Source organism: Micrasema longulum, unplaced genomic scaffold, assembly GCF_059751315.1.
Source record: "Micrasema longulum isolate JH-2025_06_02 unplaced genomic scaffold, ASM5975131v1 h1tg000584l, whole genome shotgun sequence".
NCBI lineage: Eukaryota > Metazoa > Arthropoda > Insecta > Trichoptera > Brachycentridae > Micrasema > Micrasema longulum.
The window spans coordinates 131,694-156,869 of NW_028277780.1; the positions used below are offsets into that span (position 1 = coordinate 131,694).

The 25,176-nt window shown below is 30.3% G+C and overlaps 1 protein-coding gene across 1 annotated transcript in view; it reads right to left on the bottom strand.

Annotated features, from left to right (window-relative positions):
• LOC148280389 (zwei Ig domain protein zig-8-like) overlaps positions 1-25,176 on the bottom strand; it is a 138,025-nt gene that overhangs the window by 65,948 nt on the left and 46,901 nt on the right. The window contains exon 3 of the mRNA XM_088228471.1: positions 4,235-4,440. Within this exon, the coding sequence (XP_088084597.1) occupies positions 4,235-4,440 (206 nt within the window). The remainder of the gene's footprint in view (positions 1-4,234; positions 4,441-25,176) is intronic.

The window sequence follows — 25,176 nt, forward strand, 5'->3', positions numbered from 1 at the left end:
CTTTGCGTAGCATTTAAGTACACGATATTTTATTTCTTTATTCATATTCTAACAATACAAACTATAACTAATATATATATGGTTGGATAATTTATATAGCGCCATTTTTGTGAAAATCACCTCATAAAAATAATGTGACCTCACTAGGGTTACCCGTGCCAAAGACAATTCACAATATACTTTTTTTTTATTAATATTTTAACATTTGAGAATAAACAAAGAAGACTAACTTAGCAAAAAGAGATAATTAACAAAAGTCATTTATGTTTTAAATGAGTTTACTTAGGAGTGAAATAAAATAATAACACTCGTTTTTTATTTACTTATTTATTTAACTTTTTGTAGATAATATTAAGTGTACATTAGCGGACTTATTGCCAAATGGCAATAAGTTCAGCTTTACGCTTCAAGTTCCGGTCCAGGAACCTCTATGAACCATCAATCACGAGGTGAAATGATAAATAAATTATATTTTAATCTCCATGTTTGTATTTAAGTTTATTGAATTAAATAAGCATAAGTTAATTATAATTATCATTATAGTTTTGTAAGATATAAGTTAAAATGTAAGATTTGTGTAGTAATAAGGGTTGAAAAAAGGACAACATTCTAATTGGGCTATATGTGTGAGGGGGAAAGGAGACAGACACGATCGGGTGATTCCATAAAAAGGGTCACAGCCCTTTAGTTTTTGTAGTCGAGTGGTAGTTGTGGGTCAGTGGTGAGTAATCGTAAGCAGTCGGGTGTCAACACACAGAGAAGAAAGTCGCGAAACTCGTCGCGGGACAAGTACTCGGGCTTGTCCCAGCCCTTCGTTTGATCTCCAAACTCCAGACCTTCGAAGTTTCCTGGCTCAGTCTGCCAGCTTTCACCGCCTGCGTCCATGTCCAAGGCGTCCAGCTACCGCCAGCGAAAGAACTATCTCTACGCCCCTTGTCACCTCTCAACACGCAGCCTCACGCTTCGTCGACAAGACGTCCGCCTACGCGCTAACCGTGTGCCCCCGCCGCAGCTGGACGCTGCCGCCGCAAACAACAACTCCGCTTGCAGCACGCAGCCTCACGCATCGTCGACAAGACGTCCGCCTACGCGCTAACCGTGCGCCCTCGCCGCAGCTGGACGCTGCCGCCGCAAACAACAACTCCGCCTGCAACACGCAGCCTTACGCGTTGTCGACAAGACGTCCGCCTACGCGCTAACCGTGCAACACGCAGCCTCACGCGTCGTCGACAAGACGTCCGTCTACGCGCTAACCGTGCGCCCTCGCCGCAGCTGGACGCTGCCGCTGCAAACAACTCCGCCTGCAACACGCAGCTCCACGCGTCGTCCACAGACACGACGCCGCCTACGCGCTAACCGCGCACCCTCGCCACAGCTGGATGCTGCCGCCTTAGCTACCCACGCTACACCTTGCAGCTGGAAGTTGCTGCCTCCAGATCTTTTTGGGTAGTTTCAAGTTTAGTTATAAGTCCGTAATATTAAGAATTAATTTAAGATATTGGTTTAATATTTGTTTAATTAAAGGGATTGTTATCCTTTAATTGTTAAAAACTACAAAACCTATATGGGAATTTAATCAAGCACTCTTTCATTATTATGTACCCATTCCTCTCAACATAATATTACAAAGCAATCTGATTAATTTTTACTGAATTATTTTTATAATTAAGATTAACTTTAGAATGAAATAAAACAAACAGGAAATCCTTTATTTGTACTGTGATAAAGTGTTAATTTGTATTTTAAAATTTTACTTTAACCTGTGTTTTATTTCTATGATCAATAACAATGAACGTTTACCGAAATTTCATCTAACAAACTTGAAAGTATTTTTTTTTTAAAGAGGTTATTTTAATAAATGTACAAAGTCATTGGATAGACGGGAGAAAAAACAGTGGACCAGAGACAAAAAAGTAAATAGAAAAGTTGTCTCGTTTAAGCTTGAATCAAGATTGATTAAGTTTCTTGTATATATATTATAAATAATGTTATTTATTACCAAATAACAAACGGAGACCGGTTAGTCTAGCAATTTGCTCTAAAAAGTATTAGATAAATGGATGTAAAAGAAAAGTATGTTTTTGTTGAAAATAATAACAGCGCAATGTTTTTTGGCAAGATACATATAAATGCAATAACGTTTTTTTGTGCGTAAAAAAAGCACACAGTTTTTTCAGATTTTACAATAAAATTTTATAAAATACTTGAATGCATAGAAAAATTATAAATAAAACAGTATTTAACGTCAACAACATAAAATAGTCCAGATCTTATTAATATTTAAAGCATTAACTTTGTGGTCAAACATTTTACTAAATGTTTTTAAATATTTGTATTAAAAGTAAATAATATGGAAATATTACATTAGGAAAGCTTTCAGAAATTATGTTCCTTTGATCAATAATCAAACGAACTTCCAATATAGTCCGTTACACGATGTTCCACTGTAATGTTCACCCTATTAAGCTTACCCCCTCCCTCCATCCCCTCTACATTTTTCATTAATTCTCAAACAACAGAATATTTTCATAATTTAATCAGTGCATGCTTGTCCTAATCAGTGCATATGCTTATTAAAATTTATGTCGTGTTTGTGCAACAACTATAGTGAAGGTGTACAGTGGGTTTTGCATGTTGGTTTGCATGTTGGTTTAATTGGTGTCCTGACGAAGAGACGGGTACGTCTTGAAACCGGTAGACATGGGAAAGTCGGTAAGTGGTTTTATACAAATATTTAATAACGATATTTTTATGCTTAATACATATAAGAAAGAGCAAAAATTAAAGCAAATCACGATACACACACGTGTAAGAAAGGAATACATGAATATGTACTTTGTTTATTTATTTATTTTGATATTTCTATGTAACTTGATATTTATTTCACTAACTAATTACATTTAAATAAGTACATTAAAATGTACTTAAATATATAACTTATTTGCAGATAAAAGTCTGCTGTCACGCCTCACGCGCCTGAAAAGAAACTAATTAGTGATAAAGATTAACACTCCCCGATATATAATCTTAACTACTTTTGAAACCTTCGACTTCATTATTTTATATTGCTATGCCTGATGTAACCGTTGTCAATTTAAATACTAATACTGGAAGAAATCATACGAAAAATGAACCGTTTGGGTACGTGCCGCTATTTGATGTTAAAAACATGGTCTGCTTTGATTGTAAATAATTTAAATCTAGATTATTTACCTTTTCCATAATTGAAACGTATTAACGAATGAAACAAAAAATTTTCATTGTTTTTTTTTTCTTTATAAACGGCGACATTATTATTTAATGTTTCACGTCTAATTATGATCAAAGGCCTATATACAATAAAGGCAAAGAAGGCAATTATCCACGAATTGAAATGCCATTTCATATGCGCTTGCTGCGTGTCTGTTCAATTATACTTCATTGTTCTATAAACACTGTATGGCTTAATGAAATAATAAATTCACTATAATTTAACATTATTCGACACTGGGTTTTTCTACGAGACTACTACAGATTCACTCCCAGACTACATCCGTTTTATCTCACAAATTAACCCTTTGTTGCAAAATAATGTAAATTTGAAGAGACAATGATTTGAAATAAAAAAGCTCAAAAAGTTGTTTGTTTAGTAGAATCACGAAAGAAAGAATTGAAACTCATTGTATTTGGGACGATTTAATTTGGCGTCAAGGATTTAAGAATAATTGAATCAGAAAACAGAAAAGAGCTAAAATAAAGTATTTTCTTACAAGAGGATCCAAATTCACGGACATAAATAATTCGTCCAGTGCTTTAGGTGATCAATTTTTTAAGAAGAAACGTTATATTTTTAGATCTTTAACTTTTATAAATTTCCTATAAACGTTTGTGTCATCCATTTAATTTACTATCAATAAATATACGAATTAAGTACTGAACAGAGGTCGATAATAATCTTTTAACATAAAAGAGATTTAATAGGCACACGTCAAAATAATGTTTTTTGTTTTGTCATTGCCTTAGCTTTTTAGTTATCAATCATCGCCGTAACGCTCACGTGACGTAATTCATTATTTATTCAACATGCAATAAATGTACGCATCAAACCCCAATCTTGTTTTTATCTATCACCAACTGGAGTAGGAGCTCCACAACCCTCAACAAGCTAAATCCTACATATTTAATAAATCTATAATCGATTAAAAAATCCTTATTTATAAAATAAATCGGAACATTCAAATTTATATACACTCACCGTTCTGTTTCCAAGATTTCTAACTCTGCAGTTGAGTTGAGCAGTTTTTCCAACAAGGGCGGTGACATTTTTGGATGCAGTGGTGTCAAAGAAAGGTCCGCGGTCCAACGGTATGCCGTGACTCTCTGGTTCCTCCATGTCATGCTGGCCCAGATCTAAGACCTGCTGGCTTGGAGAAGCGCTGTATATCTGATTCCCTGAGGATTCTGTAAGAAAACAATTATATATTGCCAACAGGTGTTCATAACAAAAGGTGAAAGTTACTAATATTGTGAAAGATATATAAAAAGTAGTATTACGAGAGCGTTCATAAATTATAAATGTTAAAATTAAATTTTATTGAATCGTATAAATCCTTTGCACGTTAAATCAAAAACTCTATTTCCCATTTTCGTTTTGTCGCTATTGGGGATCACTTAATATAATTGGTGAAAGATGTTTAATTTTTTTTTTTTTATGAACTTTATTTATGCAATATTTTGATATCTTTCACTGTTTGCGAACTGAAAATAAATAAGTATTTTGAGTTTGTAAGTACTGGATTTCATTCCTTCAGGCCGTAATTTATATGTAGCACAGATGAAAAAAAATTTGAAGAAGGGAATGCGGATGTTCACGTATTTACATGACTCATGACCTATCATTGGTTAATTTAAGGGGCCACTTCACACCATTGAGTAACACTTACTATTCTGCCTATGTTTTAAAGATTCACGATGAAACACAAAAAAAATGAATTGCGATTCTTCTCAAACCTGGGAATTCTGTGCCGAAATTAACCCTTGTAATTAGGGTTTCTGGCCTGTTGTGGTGCAAAAAAAAACATCCATCTGTCTTAATTTTTTCCTGATGTTATTTTGCGGAGTTATTGAGATAAAACCTTTATTGAATGTGAATAGGATTAATCTGATTGAATTACTTCACCTACAGCCTACGCAAGGTCTAAAAATATTTTTTAGTTTTTATGCTATTTTTTCTACTAGTTCGTTAATAAATAAAAAATTAAGCTTCTTAATTTTTTAGTAGACAAACAGTGATTTCATAGTAACAATGACAAATTTAGAATCAAGTTGTGGTAAAAAAGGGTTCGAACCTAAGACCTCTGATATATGATTTCCCGACACTACTACGGGACTACAAACCAAAATCCGATGAAAATAAAATTTGTAAATTCTTCTAAAATACATTTATATAATATAAAATTAGGGTTTGAACTGATAGTAGCGTCGCAGTGAGTCACATATTGTTGACAAGTTCAACTAATTAGCGTCCACATCGCGAACCTTGGGCAATGGGATCACACTTATAACGGTGTGATCACAGCAGATAACGAGAGGATGTCGGCGAGTTTCTGGCGCCTCCAAACCAAAAGCAATCAGTTAGGGAAGGTAACCCTGACAGAAAAATCCACCAGAGAAATCGACGGGAAACAACTCTGGTCATATTTTCCCAGGAATCACCAGAGCGAGTACGCCAATAAGCAGTCGTCCGTACTGGCTGAGGAATATAGAAGTAGCGCGGGACAGAAATGTCACCGTTACAGAGAAGAATAATAAATATTTATTTGATCTCAAAATGTTTTTTTTTCACTAATAAAAACAAATCTTTTAACGATAAAAGTATTTTGAAAATAAAATGCCTATTATTCATTTAATCTTGTAATGTTCTTTTTACGGTTGATTTCAAAAGAAATACGCTGAATTTCTACGCATTAAAAGTTTTAAATTATAAAAATGTAAAATATTCGTAAATCTGTACTCGTTAATCTATAAACTATTTGAAAACATTGAGCAATTTGATTTTCTTATACTGTTTAAAAGGTCAATCGAAACATTTTCTCATGACGAAAAATTTGTGAACGTCCATCTATATCAGGAAAAAAAACTTAGATTACCCCTATCGTTTTTTAGTATCACCATCAAATGAAAATTGATTACTAGTCTTCTGAACCTCAAAAAGATCTAAGACCCTGTTTTTTGTAAAGATAGTCAAGCACTCATTTTTTTCATACATTTCTCATTTTATTATAATAGCAATTGACTAATTATTTTCACATGAAACCATCTCAAATATTTGAAAAATTATCAACGAGTTTCAAACTTAAATAGTCTTTTAAACAGTATTTTATTTTACATTTTATTATTACTTATATATTTGTTGTTAAAAAAATGACTTGAACATTGTTAAATTAACTTTATAAGTCCGTAAATAAATAAATCTTTAAAGGAGTTTTGGGTACAAAAATTCATACTATGGGAAAACCTTGTATGAAGATTTTGCTGAGTCCTCTCCTTCTTTAAGATAAAGTTGTCTCATATCCAGTACTTTTATGCACAGGAACAAATTTTCTGGCTTAGAGGGTGCCAAAATATGATTCTAAGAAATTATTATAAGCGGTTTTATGATTAATACCGCACAACCCCCCCCAGCCAACTATTCAAAATAAATGTTGTGTTTTCGCAACAATTTTTTTAGTTTCTTTTTGTATTGCTTTTTATGAGGTATTTTTAATTGCTTTAAACTTTTTTTTTTTCTTATTTTAAATTATTTTACTTTATACAGTTGTAATAATGATGGAAAAATCGAAACAATTTGTCCCATTCTCTATCTGTTGAATTTTGTAAAATAAAAAATAATATCTGAATACACCAAAATATTTTTCATAAATTTAATAAAATCAACTTTGTTTTTAACCACTTAATTAAAAAAAATCTACCAACCGGTTTCAAAACTATACAAGCTTCTTTATCAAGGTTTAATTAACTTATTAATTCTATCCAATTTTTTTAAATCAATGTTTACTGAATATTAGATATGGAGCTAATTAATCAAGTATTTTTGTCTTGTAAGGATGGAAAGCGTAATGTGAGATGGGTACAATCTTTAAAACTAAACAGGAGTGGACTAAAACATACGGGTTTTTTGATAAAAAAAAATCTTGTAACGAAAGCATTTTAAATTTTTATGCTGTCTTATTTTAAAATTTTATTTTCAACATGACACACTTTTAGCCCGTGTTTTTATTGAGATTTTGATTATTTCTTATCAGATGGTTTGCCAATTCAGAAAATGATATTATTATTTAGGCACCGTAGGTGTTTTTTTACTCTTATATTAAAGTATCTTTAAGTTCTTCCAATATAGATTGAAACGCAATCATTACAATTTAATTAGTACATACCAGATTTATTATATGTTGGGACATCTCCCATTACGCTTTCCGGATGTTAACAAGACAAAAATACTTGATTTATTGGCTCCATAGGTAATATTTAGTTGACATTGATAAAATGAAATAGGATATAATTCATTAGTTAACAAAAAAGTTTTTATAGCTTTGAACAATGGCAATAAAAAAAACAATGATGAAAAGAGAAATTTTAATTTATTTTATTATCAAAATCATAAAGTTAGTGCTTTAAGTATAAATTTTATAAGTATTTTTCGTTCGTAATTGTTTTTTATTTCACTCCAATAATTAAACTTCTTTACCGTAAGAAATTGTTTACCCTTCCATATTAGATTATCGTTCACTTGTAGCAGATGTACTAACAAACAAAACATAACAAGGCACCATCTGGTCAAAACAAATTAGCGGGAACTGAACAAAAATACCCCTAACTTCATTATTCATCCGAAATACGGAAACTTTTTGTCGTAAATAATGCTATTTATTCAGAAAAATAAAGCAGAAACGATTTTGTCGAGTGTGATACCTGAGGAGAAAATTTATTAAATTGGAGGGAATCAAATCAACGATTCCATTCGACATTTTTTGTACCCTGCGCAGAAATCGTACGGAAAATAACAAAAAATTTTCAGAAATTTCTTTTTTGATATTATTCTATGTGACACAAATATTTTCCTTTGATCCATTTATACAGACGGTGAGGCATTGTCATCCCTTGAAGAGGATCGTTCGACAATTGATTCGACACATGTAAGAAATATTCCTAAATATAAAGTATTTGTTTAATTTCTTTGTTATACGTTTTTTGACAACTTATAAGGGTGTTTGAAACCACAAAATAATTTTTTATATTCAGTACGTTCGAATTTATATTAAACGTGCGTTTTTTACCTATATTTTATTTTTGTTTCATTGATATTAACATTTTATTGTGATTTATCGCAATTTCATAGATCAGTGCTATACAAGCTCCTGACATAACTAGGACTTGTAAAGATCTATTTTTACGGGTCTTTTTGAACAGCTCTCGTCCTCCAAGCCTAAGTTTTTTTACAGCCTTGGCTACTGTGTGGAAGGCGAGAGTTCTTATTTTGCTAAACCTTCCCCCCTCTTTAGCCCAAATATGTAAAAAATCGAGCTATTGGGTGGGGGGTGAGCTCTTTAATATCCTCAGGTTAAACCAGTGGTCTCGTAAAGATGTAGTTTATTTTATGATGTAATGCATCACATTCACAAATTACATGTACAGGTGTTTATTCATCTGCACTGCAAAACCTACATTTAGACGTTTCGGAATGTTTTTAAAAAAAATAAATATTTGTTAATTTTTATAAACACATATTATTAACAAAGAGATATAATTACGAAAATACACTTTATAAAAATACATCTTAAAATTAAGCTATTTTATGAAAGGGAAAAATGCCCTCAAAGACTTCCGCGTCTGAGCGTGGGCCATTCCTTTTTTAATTATTAAAAAAATAATAGCATTTATATATGGTATGACATGAACATGAAAAAAAAAAGAAAAGAAAAACCAAATTAACATATAGATATTACAAAAACTTGATTTGAAATAAATCAGACCTTATAGTTCTATTTAAAATTCTTAACTCACTCTTTGATGCGCCTGAACTACTGAGCTTAGTAAAATTAAAAATCCCAACTAAAAACCTCAGACAAAACTTACTCTTTCATACCGATAACCATAGAACTAACTATGGTTTTCATTCCCCTATGCCCAGAATTCTTAGGTCTGCCAACAAACATACAATTCTTGATTTCTTTAATAACAAGTTGTCTTCTTTCAAACGATCACTGAATCAAATTCAATTATAAACACCTCTCTCCCGCTTCCACTCCCACAAAGTCTACCATAAACCATTGAGTCTTTCTATTTTTTTTATAATAATTTTCTAGGTATAAATGTGTCCATAAAAATGCCCATTGGGCGAATATATAAATAAATAAATTAATTTGTTTGCAGAATGCATTTATTTTTAATTTTAATTAATATTTTAAAGAATGTGTCTATCTGTTATTTCCATGCTGATCCAAGACCTCAAACCTACTTTAAAATGTACCAGTGATTATTGTGATTAATTCTAGCAAGGTGTTTGTTCAATCTGCAGTGCTCTCAGAGGACTTTAGTGATAACCCTTACTTTATTTCGGCTGAATTTTATTAGATCGAAGGCAAACCTTTACGAGTACCCCTTGATTAGTTCCTTCACGTGGTGCTGACCAGACTCATATAAGTCAATTAAATTTAATTGATCATTAAAATGATTGTGTGCTCCCTAGGTACATACAAGTCAATCATTAATTAAGATTATTAGAACGTTTTCTGGTGTTTTTAAATTTTTTGAATTTTTAAAAGTAAAATAGCAATATAAATGTCAAATAAATAAGTAGGCAAAAGTTTATAAGTATAATAATTTAACGTATCCAAAGGAAAAAAAAAGTTTTCTTCGAGATTGATTTTACTATTGTTAAATACGTCCTATCGCTAGGGAGCACTGAATCCGAGTGCCGTTTGGGTGATTTACCTTCGGTTTCTTGCCGGTCGCCACATTCCACGTGACTCCGCCCACTCTTGCATCATATTATGACTGGTACCCTAGCGACATCTTTTGAGTCGTAATTTTTACTAATACAATAAGTAAACCATAATTAATATGACTTATTTTTAAATTTTGTCGAAGAATTTGTTAACAAATTTCTTTGAGTACATTGATCTATCAACACGTAAAGAGTTTCAGTGCTATGAAATATTGTTAGTAGGAAGAAAATCTTTCTTGCCTTACTATGTAAGAATTCGTTTAGTCCACCAACAGTCTAATAAAGTCAGTCACGACAAAACCCAGTCACTTGTGAAAATTATAATTAAAAATTAAATAAAACTAAGTGAAGTATAATTAAACTCAATTATGTAGAAATCAGCCAGTATATAATTTAAAAAAAAACAGATATTGGTGTTATCAGATGCCGCAAGGTCAATTCTATATTCTCCTTAAAACTATGAATATAACAAAATATACATAATAATAATCACTTTCCAAAAATAATGTTGATTACAAAAACGGCATTTATCAGTTTGCAAAAAATACCCGCAACGCTAGGAAAATCTTACGGTGTAGAAGTTGATGGGAAAATTAATTTTTCCAGAAATCTACTTCTCTTTAATATATAAATTTAAATAAATACACAAGAATTTAAGTTTCATTAATTTATAAATTAAAAATAACTGTTATAAAAAATATGTTTTAATACGGACTGTCACCTCATACCTTCAAAATTTGAAAGAGATATTTTTTAATACTAGATCTAACTGTTTTCTGCAAATCCACACCTTAGGTTTTGTGGTCAACCAGACTTGAAACCATTAAAACGTGTCATTTTTTTTTTAATATAAAAAAAACGAATACATAGACTATTTATCATTTGCCATCGTAAAAAAATTATAATTGTTGTGTAGATTTAATTGTTCACTCTTTTCATAAAAATACCATTATCCTAGTTTCACTTTTCTGTGGCTGGATGCTTTCTGCATAACAACGTTCAATTAAACGTCGTTTTACATGATTTCGCTTAAAAAAAAAAAACATTAATTTTACAATGGGTTATACGAAAACTAAAATAATTATCCTATTCGTTACTAGAATGCCCTTCATCGCTCTTTTACTTACTAGGGGTATTTTATTTCAATTATTTATTGACAATTCTTGATGGAATTCCATTGTAATGATGTAATAACTTATACTAACATAAGAATTATTAATTTAAAAATACTTGGTACACTTCCACTTTTTTATAATATCAATAATTATAATATGATATATGAAAGTGTACCAAGTATTTTTAAATTAATAACTTATTTGTAAATATAAGTTATAAAATCTTTACTAGGCGTATAATATGTGTCATTATTTTATTTTTTTATTGATTTTTATACAAGAAAACCTATCCATTATCGTTCTTTTTTAGTGTATTTTTAAAGATACTGCGCAAACATATTCTCCATGTAAAAGTAGATATTATTTTTTTTATTATGACGATTCATGTTGATATACCTTTAAATACAAATAACTTAAACTTAAAATCCATTTGTCCTCTGAATTACTTGAGTAAATCTATGGCGTGTGATACGAATTAAGTTGTTTGAGTTCAATTGTACATTTCAAGGTCAAATTAAATGAATATTCATTGAATCACGTGTGTAAGGTGCTCTTGAGATATTATATTACGAAAATAGCGCTTTTCAAGTAATTCATAATAATAACAATAATTATATTGTTTGAAGTTTAAAGCTGAATAATTATAGCATGATAGTATTGGCCTTTCATAATAAATATTTAGTATTTGAGTACTATTATAACTTACATCTTACAAAAAATGAGTTTTAAGAAAAATGCTAAAAACGTCTGCAGCAACATTATTTTTATTTATTGTAGAAAATATTTTAGATTAACATTAATATTTAAGAAAAAAATATGACAGTTTTAAAAATGGATAATGTGAGTTGTGATTCGAAGTTTTGGTATATTGTGACTTTTTATGGTAATTACTAAAAAAATAAGGTTCTAATAATAGTGTTATATATTCTATTGAAGGAGATCCTTTAGCCCACTTTCTACCCTCAGCTGTTATAGAGTCTTGAAGGACTTTCTGTCAGCTGCACATAGAGGAACGCTATAATAAAGATTCCCAAGAAATACAAACTCTTTGCATTTTAAGTAGGGGAGGAGAATACATGGACAGGGGGAAATATGTCATCATCACCCCTCAAAATTCCCTCAATTCCTTTTTTCATTAAAAAAAATATACATATGTTTCAACAAACAATTTGCACAAATAAACGTATACAGATTTGCAAAAACAATTACTCGTAATAAACATAACTAACACAACAAACATATTAAAAAGCATTTATATTGTAAATAAAAGAACAGCCTTGAATAAAGGACTTCCTGGGTGATCAGAGGCAGAGGATCCGAATACCACCCCCGTAAGGGGAGGACAAAACAAGAGAATTTGTGCGTTCCGCTCGGAATAAAGCTCAGTCCCAACTGAATCAACATCCCACAGGAACAGTTCCCTGTCTCATCATATTTAACCCACCTAAGCATCCGTGCATCTGAGAGTAAAATTTGTAATGTTGGCCCTCAGATCCACATTCCACAAAGGGCGCAGCTCAATACCGAAAAATTCCATAAATGCGTATACATAAATCAGTACTCTCCTATCCTCACATGGCGTTTTAATGCTGCCTCTCTGGTCTATAAATGTTAGAGAAGAACTCCTGCAAGCACATGAAGAGTCTCAGACGCCACTGTCCGATATGCTTTTGTCAATGCTAGCAGAGGAACTCTCTGTCCACTTAGATTTGCTAGTCTGGCCACTCCGATGTCCAGACGTACCCATACCTGGGCAGCAAATTTACTAATACACTAACGATTTTAACTGAAAAGCGTGTGTAGGTCGGGGGTATGGGCTGGGCTGCTCCTTCGCAGCCGTGGTGTGTTATCGAGGACACTATCGTAGTAGGTAGGATTGGGTTTTTATATTTCGTGCGATACATAAGGTTGGTTGATAGGTCTTGATTAGTCTAGTCTTAATCTTCAATCTTAGGATGATACCAGGTTTTGAATAGGTTGATGCTTGGTTTTCGCGTTGAATGGTGGTGCTAGAAATAAAGCGAATTTATGAACGAAAAATTTTCTTTTGGGCTTCATAGGTTTGAATTATTTGGCCGGTGGAGTGGTGGTAACGATTTTGGTTCTCCTGATCGGACTTGTTTCTTCCAGTTTACTGACATGCTTATGAATTCACATACCCTATCGCCATCAGAATTGGGAAAATTAAATTGAGGGCAACAGACAAATTGACTGTACATACTTAGGTTACTCTAACAGTAATAAGGGTTTTGAAAGCAGTACATGATAATTTTTTGAAAAACGCATTTTTTTGTTAACAAAGAGTTTTTGAAAAAAAAACAAATTGAATGTTTACTAAAGCATAAAAAATAAGTTTTTCCAATGTGTGGATCTAAAAAGAGGCCACGCGACCTTTAAAACGAATCCGGGTAAGTGGGTGTAAAAACACCTTATTAAATCAATAATAATTTGCCGGCTTCGTGGTATAGTGATCAGCACGTTTATCTACGGTGCAAAAGGTCTCGGGTTTGATTCCTTAAATGGTTGACCTAAAATATATATTTAAAAATGCGTTTTTAAAATATTTCATAGTGCCTGGACTAGTACCTGAAGCGATAGACTGATGCGATTGGTGTATCAATGCAGTGCCCTATGCACCATAAGTGCGGAAAAGAAGTAATGAAGTATTGTGAAATCAAAATTTCATATCAACCATTTCGGGAATCGAACCCGAGACCTCTTGAGACCGAAATCATTACACCACGAGGCCGACGAAAAAAAACGCCTACACTAATTATTATATTTTTGTCCAAATTTTCTATTAAGGTCTTCTTCAAAGGATGCGTAATAATAAATTATCCATTCCACTCACCTACAGAGGGTAGGGACTGGGTATTCGGAAAGAAAAGGGGGAGTGATTGCTTTTAAACTTTTCCCAACTTCATTATTCATACGTTTAGCAGAAATCAGAACCGTTTCATAGCTTTTCCTTTTGGTTGCGAACTTAATCGAATTTAACGAGGAAGAATTTTCTCCAATCGCTTGTTCTGGAAAATTCTCGAACTAGATTGTAAAATGTCCAAATGTAAAATGACTTTTAAAGTGAATTCAATATTTAAGTGGTTTCTGTTATCTTATCAAAGTGACGATTCTACTTCAAATAATGTTCGCAAATCTTTAGAAATAAACTTTAATGGTTATAAGATCGGAATAAATTATTTTAAAAATAAAGTACCGCTAAAAATATCGAAAATTAAATCGCAATTCGATTTCCGAAAATCTCAAATAGGGTTATCATATTTATACAGAGACAGATAACATGGAATAGAATGAAATATGTAACATATTACAACAGAGATGAAGACAACTTTTCATATATATGTCTCAGGAAACTCGATCTTTTGACATTTTCGAAGGGATGTCCGATGAAAAATACAGCCTGTATAAAAATAATACCCTGTATATGAAAGAGAACTAGAACCCTGGACATGTGTTTTTGACTCGATAAGGAATCGAGTAGATATAAGTCTGCCTCGTTGTGGTTGACGCCGCCGTCTACTATTCTTGTAGTCCGGGGTTCCATTCCTAGCTGGGGACTTGAAATGTTGATGTTCGAGGCTTTTTGAACTGCAATCTTTTAGTCTTCCTGTTTGATACCTGAAGCGTAAAACAAATCACCTTACCTTCATGTAACAGATGATCGAACTATGTTTCATTTGGTTCACCAATGCACCAATGGGTGTGGAAAGGAGGATGATGATGTATATATACACCATATACAGTGTGTAACATTTATTTAGTAATTTATTAAAATTCTGATAACCATTTATAGACTTTCTTATGTCCACTGAATTCAAAACATAATAGAGTTTCATTTAGAAGGAAGGTTATTTTTGAAAATGTAACTACCTTTACTACCACAACACAGTAAATTAAATTTATATAAAAATAATTAATTTAAACTTTTGTTCTTCTATTGTTCCCCAGGCTTACAAAAGCTTGTAATTAATTTTTATACGACCAGAAAATCAAGCTAACTGTTAATTTTTCAATCAAAATTACATGTTTAATTAAAATCAAACTGTTAATATAATTAATCAAGTAACATTATTTTAGAATATTTCAAATAATATAATTTCATCAATTTGAAGTATTTCGTGGTTCATAGTAAATAATTTCGCTTAAAAAATTTCAGAGTCACAACCATTATTGTTGCCAACTATTTTAAACTGTGTTTTTTATCTCCTTGGACACGTAATAAGTTTTTATAAATGTAAAATATATGCATAAAAACGCCATTTGACGTCTCTGGGCTTCTATTTGTACGGCACCCAATTTCCTTGCTTTTGAATTATTTTTACTTCTTCTAAACGTTTGTCACTGTTGTGTGATGATTTTCTTATGATTCTGGATCCGACATAGGTCTTTACTGACTAATGCTTCCAATTCTTTGTCTTCAAACATTTTTGGTGGACCAACACGTTTTTTATCTTCAACATCAAAATCATTATTACTAAAATGTCCAAACCAATCTCCGCATGCTGTTTCCGAAGGAACATGGGTGCCGTAAGTCTTCACAAGAATTTTATGTACTTCAACTATTGATTTTTAAAAAAAGTAATGCAGTAAAATTACTATTAAATTTTTCAATTACTTTTAAAAAAATACCATATTATCTTTAACAGAATGTCTTAATTTTACAAAAAAATATTATAACTGTCCATTATTTATTATAGGAGCAAAAATTCATTAACATTTTCTTGTATACCCACGAACAGGTCATGTCTTTGTGGGATTTTTTTGTTTACTTTTTTTACTATTAATATGTATTTCATTGTTATGTAATTATGCTTTATTTTTTTAATACTCTGTTTTATCATTTGTGTTTATTGTAAAAAAACAAAAAAATATATATATATTACCCGAAAATATTCTATTTTTAGCACGAAATTCGACACGTTTAACGATATGATTAAATGTGTTGTTTATACTTCGGCGAAAAATGAAGCCTAAATTTTGTTATTTATATCACAGTTTTTTTTTACTCCCTTGCAAAATAGCAATTCCAGACATACTACACTACTTCTGGGGGTGCGATATATATTTTTTTTAAATTTCTTCAAAAAATGTTTTTATTTAGTTTGGCTTGAAGTATTTCTTTCAAATTGATATATGCAAATCTCTTAGAATAATCCTGTGTGATTTTTGTACAGGCTTATGGCTAGTGCATCTTCATAAAACATTATTAAGGAGCTTATTCTGATTATTATTTGAAGTCTAGTGATTTACATCAAACATAACGAGCGTTATACCTTGGTCGGGCAGTAAACCGACCCGACCGCAGCCCAACTACGTCTCGAAGTAATAAACTTAAACTCGCCATTATTGTCAATTTTCCGAGTAGGTACTGTTAAATTCAACCCCCACGGCCGACCAAGGTGAACTTCAAGAGATTATAGCGGGAAATTTAGAGAGCTTTAATTAGTGATGCGAAAAACCGGTTATAATATCGAATATTTTAATCGCATTATTTAATCGATAAATTCGAATAATTTTCAAACAAAAGTTTAAAGTTCAAACATATTCACATTTTAGTATGCTCCAGTCAATTTTTTATAATACATCTCCATTTATAAACGGGCTTTGCCATGTTATAGGAAAAAGAAACAGTTTGTTGTATACAGCAATTACAATTCACTGTCTCATGACCTAAAAAATATACAAAACATATACGTACTTTAAAAAACACCCAAAAAAAACAGTTCTTATAGCCCGTGTGACGAGTGATATGTGATGTAATTTTATCGACTTTTTATTAAAACTATTGTGTCATAAGATATTATATCCCCTCTTACCAGTACTTTTGCTGATTGGGAATATTTCGTACAAATGAAATATATAATGTAATGTAATATGTAAAGTTAGAAGATGCATTGTGTGATAAATAAATAATTCTAATCTAATATATATGGAGACAAACACCAGAGCACACTCCATTTTCATGTTTAAATGCACTAGTGCAGGTCTAGGTTTTCTAATGATAAAAATGAATGTGTAAGCAAAGGAAAATATGAGTAGTTTTTTTTTATTACTATTTTCTTATTGACTATCAAACTAAGGCAAATAAAAAAAGTATTTGTTTATGCATCGTATTTATTTTTTAAATTACTTCGCTTGTAACAAGTCCCAGTTAGTGAGATCTATTAATTGGTTGGTTGGCTTCCCGGAAACGGGAAATCTATCAAAACACTGTATCGTCGGTTGATTCGGAAGAACTTTTTACGTAATTCAAAGTAGATTTTTTTAATGCATTTTCGAGGTATTTTGCTGCAAAAATAAATCTTTTAATTTTTACCGCGTGTATGAAAACATTTTTTTATCAAGTTTTCCATAGCACTGAACTTCCTTATGAATTTCTAAATGAATAAATTAAAGACGTTGCATTGTGAATTTACTTAAGGAAACATTTAAAACGTTACTATCTTTTTATCATCATTATGTCCCTATCTGCACTCAGTGGTGCATAGGGCGCTACATTGGAAAACCAAGTGCAGAGTTTTAGGGTTAGGTGATAAATCCTTCATGTCAGGCGCCAGTTCAGTATCAAAGGAATATTGCAGTTAATAAAACTTCAAAATGAGTATTACATGTTCACCTTGCCAGGAATGAATTTAGAACCTTTAAAATAATACGCGAATGCACCAACCACTACACTATGAGGCGCAGTTATCTCCACTCGGGTTTTCTTTTCAGCATTTTTATCTGAGACTAGGATTCTGTTTCTATTTTATACACAGGATTGCATTTTTCATCCGCCTGGGGCCAGAGAATTTCGAAACAGAAGTAAAGAAATCTAAGATAAATATTTTTCTTTCCTTCACATTATTGCACTCATTTTTAATATTTTATGTACATTTTGTACTTGTTTAAACTGTTTTTAATATATTTTGAACTCGACAGTATTTTAAATTGTCATAGTAAATGTTTGTAGACGAAAACTGGAGTTCACCACCTCCTAAGGAGTTATTGAAATTTGCACATTATGACAGGGATGAAGAATGAGAAAATGTTAAATTACGCTCATTTACATTTATGTCCTATTGAAAATCAACAGATGGATAATTTGCAGAAATATGGATGTTCAAACATAGTCAAAATGATGAGTGTTACGTATTGTGTAAATTGGACAATTAAACTAGCTAGTTACATTGGCATGTCGAAATATTTTATATGCACCCTTATTAAGAAATAAATAGCACTGCTTGCTTGGTAAATATTTTGTTAAGAACTTCACTCGTAGAATGTTATTTGTGTACTGATAATATCATGTTTTTCCGGCGCTCACACGTATAATTATTGTTACGTGGAGTGCACTAGAAAATGGAAAGGACAAGTAAAAAGATATCGATTAGGTTAAGCTTTGGTTTAAATAATGTTTAAAATGTTATTATCTTTTCTTCTTCAATGAAAACTCTCAAACTAATAACAAATCAATAGAGTTCCTGAAACAGTTGTTATTACCTTACACGTGACTTTTTAATAAAATTATTCATATTTTAAAGAAATATACAGGTATTTAAAATTTAATGTAAAAGATTACGGGAATTTGCTCTAAAACAAACAAACTAGCAAGAAATAAAAATATAAAGTTTTCTGTGTTATGCAGACTAACAACATAGGCAAAAAAAAACAGAGAACAATTTATTTATTTATTTATGGTTTATTAAATTATTTCATAACATCTTTAGAACAAATATAAACTTTTATTTTATTTTATTTATTTCTTCAGGTAACTCATGTACAGCTTCAATCCCTTGTAAAATGAGTTTTTAGATTCTGTTTTTCTCCTCATTGGTAATTGTATCTTTTTTTTGTCCCTTGATTCATATGAATGACATTGTTGGTTAAATTTTATTATTGTTTTTATTTATTCATCTTAATTATTTTATGTATAAAAATTGCAAAATTATATTTTATTTTTCGCTTTACTGTGAGCAAGCCGATTTCTTTGTGCATTCTTTTTACTTTAGAATAGATATTTCTTTTGAGTATAATCCTCATCGCCTTATTTTGAAGAATTTGTATGTTTGAAGTTTCTCCTTCATTACATAAAAAAAAGAATGGAAGAACTGTAATGTGTGGTCATATTATTTTTTTATATATGGGAATACTACTTTTATATAATATATTACATTTCGTACTCTTCCCATGAATGAATTTTTTTTTGATTTTTTTTTTGTTAAATATAGAGAATGTGTTTTGAAATTCAAATATCCATCCAAGTAGACCCCGAGATACTTTATTACGTCCACATAATTTATATTCAAATAATCAATTTTAATAATAAAACCGTAGGGTATAATTTTTTCCCAATATTCATATATGTTCAACATAAACACATACATTTCTCTATAAAACACACAGTTTTCCCTGAAGATGGCTCCTGCAATGGTAGCCGAAACGTCGGATCAAATCCAACATACACGGTATCACCCAAAAAAGATACATAATATTGATAACAGTGACCGTGAAAACCTTCGCACCTATTTAATATATTTTGTTTTTGATATATTTAATTTTAATTTATTTACTTTCAACCATTTCGGTATATTTCCTAAATTGTAATTATTTTTATTATTACTGTATCATAACTATTTTCTGATATGTAAACTAGCGCATCATCTGCAAAAAAGTTGGATTTTATAATATTTTAGAGATTTACCGATCTCATTTATGTATATGATAAACAATATGGGGCCCTAGCACAATTAGGTATTCAGGAATACTAGATATTGCCGTTTTTTTTAATTTTGGTAAGTGAACGAATCTATTTTTTTGTGTATATTTGAACAAACACCCGGATTAAATAGCTGAAAACCGATTATTCCAAGACCGACTAAGAACGAAGTCTTCCGTTCGAGACTTGAGACTCAAGACATTTTCAACATCTAGACTCCCGAGATGCTAGTATTGAAATTTGAAGACCAGCAGTACGATTTTAAACGCTCTCTAGGGGGTAGAGAATGCATTGTTTTGTATGAAATTAACATTCTAATTCAAAAATACAACGATAAAAATATCATTATAAATAATATAATATTAAAAATGAGGGTAGAATTTTGCAATCTCTCAAAAGTGTGCCATCCTGTGATTCATTTACTACATGTATATTTTTTAAACATAAATTATCGTTAAAATTGAATAACCTCGAAGTCTAGAAGAGTCTGAAAATTTAGAGACAAGTCTCCGAGTTTCAACTTAGTTTTAAGACTCAAATTTATGTTGAAACTGGGAGCTCCACTAAAAACCAATCAGTTATCTTCATCACTCCATTTAGTATGTGAATTATTTGAAAAAAAATCATAACCGCTTAACTCTGCAATGCCCAATGTAGACGATTTGAAAAAACCAATAATCGGTCTATGAAAGTGATTTCAAACATTGGCGACTTATTTATTATATTGTATAAATACTATCCATTATAATGTATTTTTGAAAGTCGCCACCAGGTTTAAATTTTTCGATAAAATTTAGAACAAAAAGTCTGTAAAAATCGTATTCTGTCAAAAGTGTAATTTAGCTTTAGTTCAAAGGGTGATTTTTTTATATTTATAAAGATTTGAAGTTTGGTTCCGAAATTTTCATTATTTTATATAAGATGTTCATAAGAATAGTTACTTTTTGTTTTTCTTATACTCTTGTATTTTAAACTTTCAATGCTTGATGAAGCATATTGTCCACTCAAACTAAAATTTAAAATTAAAACTGAAAAAAAAAAACATTTTTTTCCCCAGTATTTGCATCAAAAAACATACGTCAAAATACGTTTTTAGTAAGTATTAGAACAATTAGGCATCGAAAGCTTAAGATCCACAGTTTTGTTTATCAGTTAACATCGAAAGTATCGATTTAATATTCGACGAGATATGGTTATGAATGCACAACACTAGCTTTAGTTTTAAAGGTCTGTTAATGTCTTAACCTGTCCTAACAAGCTTAAATATTTCATTTTGTTGTATGTTTTTTAGTTTAAACTGTGATGGTCATAATTGAATTTACGAAATAGAATTTCAGAAAATGAAAACTGTTTACTCCATACCAGTATGTTGCAATTGTATTCAATTGAATGTTTTACAGTACTTACACAATAAGCTTTTGTCAAATTTACAGAACAGATGGTCAATTAATTATTTTCAAAAGAAAAACTTTTTGTGATCTCGTGGTGTAATGGTCAGCGCGTTTGCCTACCATGCATGAGGTTTTAGGATTTTATCTCGACATGGTTGATACGAAATATTTATTTACAAGGGTAATTTTACACAAGAATATTTCATAGTCCCTGTAAGACTGATTATCTTACCTTCACGTAAAAAAATAGTCAAGGTTTATTCTTATTATTAATTTGTTCAAAATTACACCCTTTTAATATTTATGAACTTATTAAAGCTTTTTAGGCTATGCCCGTGTCAAGCCATAAAATTTAACAGTAAAAAAACACATGGTAAAATTAATTTAATTAATTTATGACATGTGTTTGCAATAGAATAACAATCCAGAAAAACAAGGTATAAATAATAAATAGTAAGAAACAATTTTATTAAGAAGACAGTATAAAAAACTAATCAGATATAAATATTCAAATAAAAAGTATAAAAATTTTGATCTTTACAGAATAAAATAAACAAAATATAACTATCATTGAAATCAATAGAAAAATATATATACTTGAAATTATTATTGAGAAATGGTTTCTAGAAACTCACTCTATACTATAGTAAGAAATGGAGGTTATAAATAATATACCAAATAACAGTGAGTACTGAATTTAATAAAACAAAAATACAAAGTGAAGTTCCATAAAAATATCAAGATAAAAATAAAAAAAAAGTATGGAATGATGCATGATATGGGTCTTAAAATAAATGCAAAAAAGACTAAAATTATGCATGTCAGATCCCCTCATGTACCAGCACTGAATCAAATTAATATAGTCTCTCATAGTTTTAACTGTTTTCATAATGATATTGTCATATTATGTAACTGTGAACAAAATGGTGTAGTTATGTGTATTTAATATGTGAATTTGGGCATTACTATTGATATTTTTATTAATTGGATAAACATATTACCAAATTGTGGTAAAGATTAACGACAGTTATGGGCAGCATGATAATAATAAAATATTTTGTACCAATAAAAACATTAAGATTTATTTATCAATCATTAGCAGAATCAATTATTAGGTACGGTATTACCAGTTGGGGCCTTTCTTGTAAAACCAACATTTAAAAATTTCAATCTTTACAAACCTTGGCTCTAAAATTAATTTACAGACCACCTAGAATTGATAAAGAAGAGGTACCTTTTTAAAAAGCAAGGGTGCCTGTCTGTAAATGCTATTCTATAGCTCAAATTTGTTACTAGATACCGATTTGATAGTAACTACCAGAAAATGTATTTTCATTCACATAATGCAAGGCTAGCATAACGTGAATGCTTGTCAGTGCCGAGGTTTGTAAACAAGTATGGCCAAAGAACACTTCATTATACAATTACTAAAATTAAAAATAGGATTTCTAAGATGATTTTAAAAGAAAATGTTGACAAAGCTTTTAAGAAAAAAACTAATTGAATGGCTAATATGTAACAAAGCTTTATGTTGATTATTATTTTATGTCATCTATTTCAATTTTTGTAAATAAATTTTGTGTGAAAAATAGTTATGCTTTAAGTTTTTAATAATGTTTATATTACTTTTCAAATTTATATAATTTCTCTAACGTTTCTCTTTGTAAGGGAAAAATAAGAAACCTGCTGACAAGCCGGTTTCGCAGTTTAGTGGGTTTCATTATTTTTCCTTCTATATTTTCTTTTCGTGTTTTACCTTCTTTAATAAAAATATATACAAAAAAGAAGTTAAGCAGATAAGTCATTTTTTGCTAATCTCGAACAATCAATGGGAGAACGAAACCAAGATTTCGTATATTTGAGTTGAGTATTAGCAGTCCAAAGTGCAATTGTCTTATGTGCACAATACCGGTTTACCGGCGTCTACTAGAAAGTGACCGAAAAACAATTTTCAAATACCTTTTTTAATTTAATTTCTCTGCCACTGCCTCAAAAAATCTTAAAACTCTTCTTAAGAAACTCTTAGGAAATAAAAGTTTAAAAACTTAAAGACAAATTTGAATGAACATTACATAACGAAACAGATAATGACTACACTAACCAGATGACACACAGTATAACTTAACCTTAAAATATGTAACCTTAACAGGTTTGTGAAATTATTTATTTATTTAAATCTTAAAATAGGGCACACATATCATACATATTGTTATGTGTGTTCTAATAATAACATTGCAAATATATTTAATTTATAAATTGTTTATCACATATGTCTTGACCATTATTTTAAATTTTGATATGTTTTTTTCTTCATAAATATTTTTTTCCATTTCGTAATACTTTTTAATTGCTTTAAATAAAATTGAGTTTTGTGACTTTGCCTTTTTCCTAAATGGAAGTCTAATTTTGTTCTTTTCTCTAGTATTGTGATTGTGTTCATGCTGGTTCCGATCAATTTTTTTCCAAAATTCTGTTTTTTTATAATTTTATGAACAAATATCATTGTATTGTAAAATATTCTTTGTTTATATATTAATAATTTCATTTCATTTACCATCGACTTTACCCTCGTATATCTGTTTTTTTTCAAAATGATTCTAAAGGCTTTATTTTGTAATACAGTTAGTTTATCTATGTTTTCTTTGTTTGATAAAAATAAAATGCTACTACAGTAGTTAACGTGTGGTTTAATAATTGCTTTGTAAATAGTTTTGCAGGAGTCCTTATCAATAAATCTTCTGATCCTTCCCAAAATTGATATTTTTTTTGCAATCTTATTTATTACCATCTTAGCGTTTTGGTGAAATGTAAGTTTTGAATCCAACATTACACCTAAATATTTAATTTCAGTGACTTCATTAAGTTTTTCATTTTCTATTACAATTATGAATTAAAAATAATAGAGAAATTCTTATTTTCAATTAATCATGTAATTAAAATGCTTCTTAAATGTATGAATCATTGAAAATAAACAAAGGATAATTAATGAAATTATTTTGAACTTACGAATAACATGCATTTACCTACTAAATCATAATTTTAGTAAGGCGGGAATAAAAATGGGTTGATAACTCTTAAGTCGCTACAGTATTATATTCAAGAAGAGACATGAAATGTTGAGCCTTAAGTTTACAGAGAACACAGGGTACTCGTATTCTGTGAGCAGTTTAATCCACGTGTGAGAGACAACACGTGTCATAAGGAAGAACCACTCCGGAAACGGAAGGGACGCAATTCCTTTTACGGAAATTTTAAAAGACTTTTTGAATTACGTTTTTCGTGAAAAAGGAATTGCTTGGTTTCCAGTTTTTACCAAATTGCGTTACAAAAAAAATATTTTTTTAAGCCTAAATAAATTTAAAAAAAAATTTAATTCCGTAAAATACCGCAAAGCCAAATAATATCTCCGAAAAAAGGCCTGTAAGAGTTATTTTGAAAAAGATGAAAAAATCTTTTTTATCCATCAATACGTGATGTTGCTTAGTGTGTGTATTATGTAGATATAAATGGGTTGTGTCATTCAGCCAATTAATTTTGAAATTTCTGCTACCCTTAAACAAATTACCACTATATATATAGATATATATATAGATATATATATAGATTTTAGCTTTTGTATTGTTACAATACAAATAACATATAGAAGTAAGTATACAGAGATAAATTAAATAAATATTGATATTGTATTTTAACTGTGAAAGAACTTTAATTATAATAATAAAAATACGTATTAAGTTTTATTCCACTTTTATTTATAATTTTTTTACCAGTGACCATATTTCGTCGTGACCGACATTGTCTGATAAAAATGTAAAATACATGAAATAATAAATAAAAGCTCCGAATCAATCGACAAAACAAAAAAATCAAATAACCGAGTAATTGCACTATCATTACTGATTATTGGCACCCTTAATTTGATGTAATTATTTTGGTTTGCGTGAGTTCTCGCAATTTATATAAAATTCT